We start from the raw sequence: 1,869 nt of genomic DNA, 5'->3' as shown, positions 1-1,869 counted from the left end.
GCAAAGGCACATTCTTCTTACAAAGCATTATAATCAGACTTTGGATTATTTATGCAGTTCACTGATCCAACGTAGATATTAGAGGTTTTGACCCGTAAAGTGTGCTTATATAATGTAATATTAGAGTCATAAATTCTCCATAATCGAATGTATTTTTTAAAACATTAACCATGTTCTGCAGGATTATAAGTGTGCAGTGAAGCAGTGATAATATTGTATGACTGCACACATACAACTATGGTTGGGATGATAATTTAAAGCTAGCTTTCCAGGCTACAAGTTACTCATAATTTAAAGTAGTTACACAATTAAGTTACTATTTGAAAAAGTAGTTTGCTACATTAAAATTGCTAACCAAAAGTAGCTCAACTAAATGAGCTTCAATATATTAAAAACTAAATAGAAGCTATTTAAATTGTCATTTGCTATTACTAGTATCAGGGTAAGGGGACAAACACATTCTAAAGATAATTTTATGGACAAAAATTTGAATATAGCTTTGAGATGATCATTTTTAAATTCATTTTCATGTATCAGATTCAATGCAGTTCATAAAACAAGATAAAACGTAATAGATAGTATAGAGTTACAAACGTTTCAATATTTTGCCTTCTGTGAAGGGTCTAGTGAATCGTTTATATGAACTGTTCAAATAAATGATTGACGTTAAACAAATGGATTCACAAAAATGATAGGAATGTGTTTGATTATTGGCTTTAAGGTTTTAAGTGTGCTTATGCTTGACCTTTGACCCCCAGCTCGGCCACAGCCCACCAGCCGGCCCACAGTCCCGCAGGAAAATGTACTGGCGCGCAGTGTGCTGTTGTCATGGGAACCCGGCAGTGACGGTTTATCTCCTGTCCGGTATTACACGGTTCAGGTCAGAGAGCTGCCTGAGAAGAACTGGACCATTCATTCTGCGTCTGTTAGCCACGAGTCCAGCTCCTACATTGTTGACAGGTACAAAAGACATCTGCTGGGAAGTTTTGTGTGATTTGATTCAAAAGTCCTTCGTGCATAAAGTCACAGTTCTTCACAGCACAGATTTTCCATTAACAAGTGACGTTACTTTGTTAGTCATTGTAACTTTATACTGGCTTTACGCAAAGCATATTCTGAGCAGTGGCCTGTGTTTTGACTTGTGTGACTGATTTTTATTTCAGACTGAAGCCTTTCACCTCCTATCAGTTCAGAGTGAAGGCCACTAATGATATTGGAGACAGTGACTACAGTGAAGAGAGTGAAGCCATTACAACACTACAGGACGGTTAGAACATTTAACCCTTCCCTCTTCTTGTACTCTTTATCAATGTTTTATTCAGCCGATATCAATTGCCCATTCCCACAAATTTGCACACTCTGTTTCAAAACCTAGTGAGCTGCTTGTCTAGACATTGCAAGGCATCGTAAGCATTTCAAATGTTCTAGATGGTGTTCAAGACTGCCCAACCTAGTCTTTAGTTGGTCAGGCAGCTGGTCTTTTAGCCTAACCGGCTAAGTACCCCAAACCCCTCTAAAATCTGCAAACCAGACCAACCTGTGCAGGTTGGGAGAACCAGCTTACAGTAGGCTGCTTTAAACTGCATTTTTCAGCAGGGTTGTTATGACCAACATTGAAGTCAGCATCTTATATGTTCTGTAAAACAGTGTAACAAAAACATTTTTGGGAGACGCTTAATTAAATTATTTTGAAACTGAACAAATTAATTACTGTTTACTAACAAATGCTTAGCAGTGTCATTTAGTTCCTCTGGCACGCTGTAATAAATTAGTGTTTTATTCAATTTGAGGACTAACAAGTCTTGTTTGTGAGATAAAAACACCCCTATCTTTCCAAAATATAGATATAAATAGTTTATAATAAATAGA

The 1,869-nt window shown here is 36.9% G+C and overlaps 1 protein-coding gene across 1 annotated transcript in view; it reads left to right on the top strand.

The window, feature by feature from the left end:
* Positions 1 to 758: 758 nt before the first annotated feature.
* The window catches only part of LOC107577397 (protein sidekick-2-like), a gene marked incomplete at both ends in the record, with an annotated part of 4,219 nt that continues 3,108 nt past the window's right edge, over positions 759 to 1,869 (top strand). Inside the window, 2 exons of the mRNA XM_016263481.1 lie at positions 759 to 960; positions 1,164 to 1,267. Coding sequence (XP_016118967.1) covers positions 759 to 960; positions 1,164 to 1,267 — 306 coding nt within the window. The remainder of the gene's footprint in view (positions 961 to 1,163; positions 1,268 to 1,869) is intronic.

This window comes from Sinocyclocheilus grahami, unplaced genomic scaffold (genome assembly GCF_001515645.1).
Source record: "Sinocyclocheilus grahami isolate Dianchi unplaced genomic scaffold, SAMN03320097.WGS_v1.1 scaffold5924.1, whole genome shotgun sequence".
Classification (NCBI taxonomy): domain Eukaryota; kingdom Metazoa; phylum Chordata; class Actinopteri; order Cypriniformes; family Cyprinidae; genus Sinocyclocheilus; species Sinocyclocheilus grahami.
This window is presented reverse-complemented; position numbering and strand designations above follow the sequence as displayed.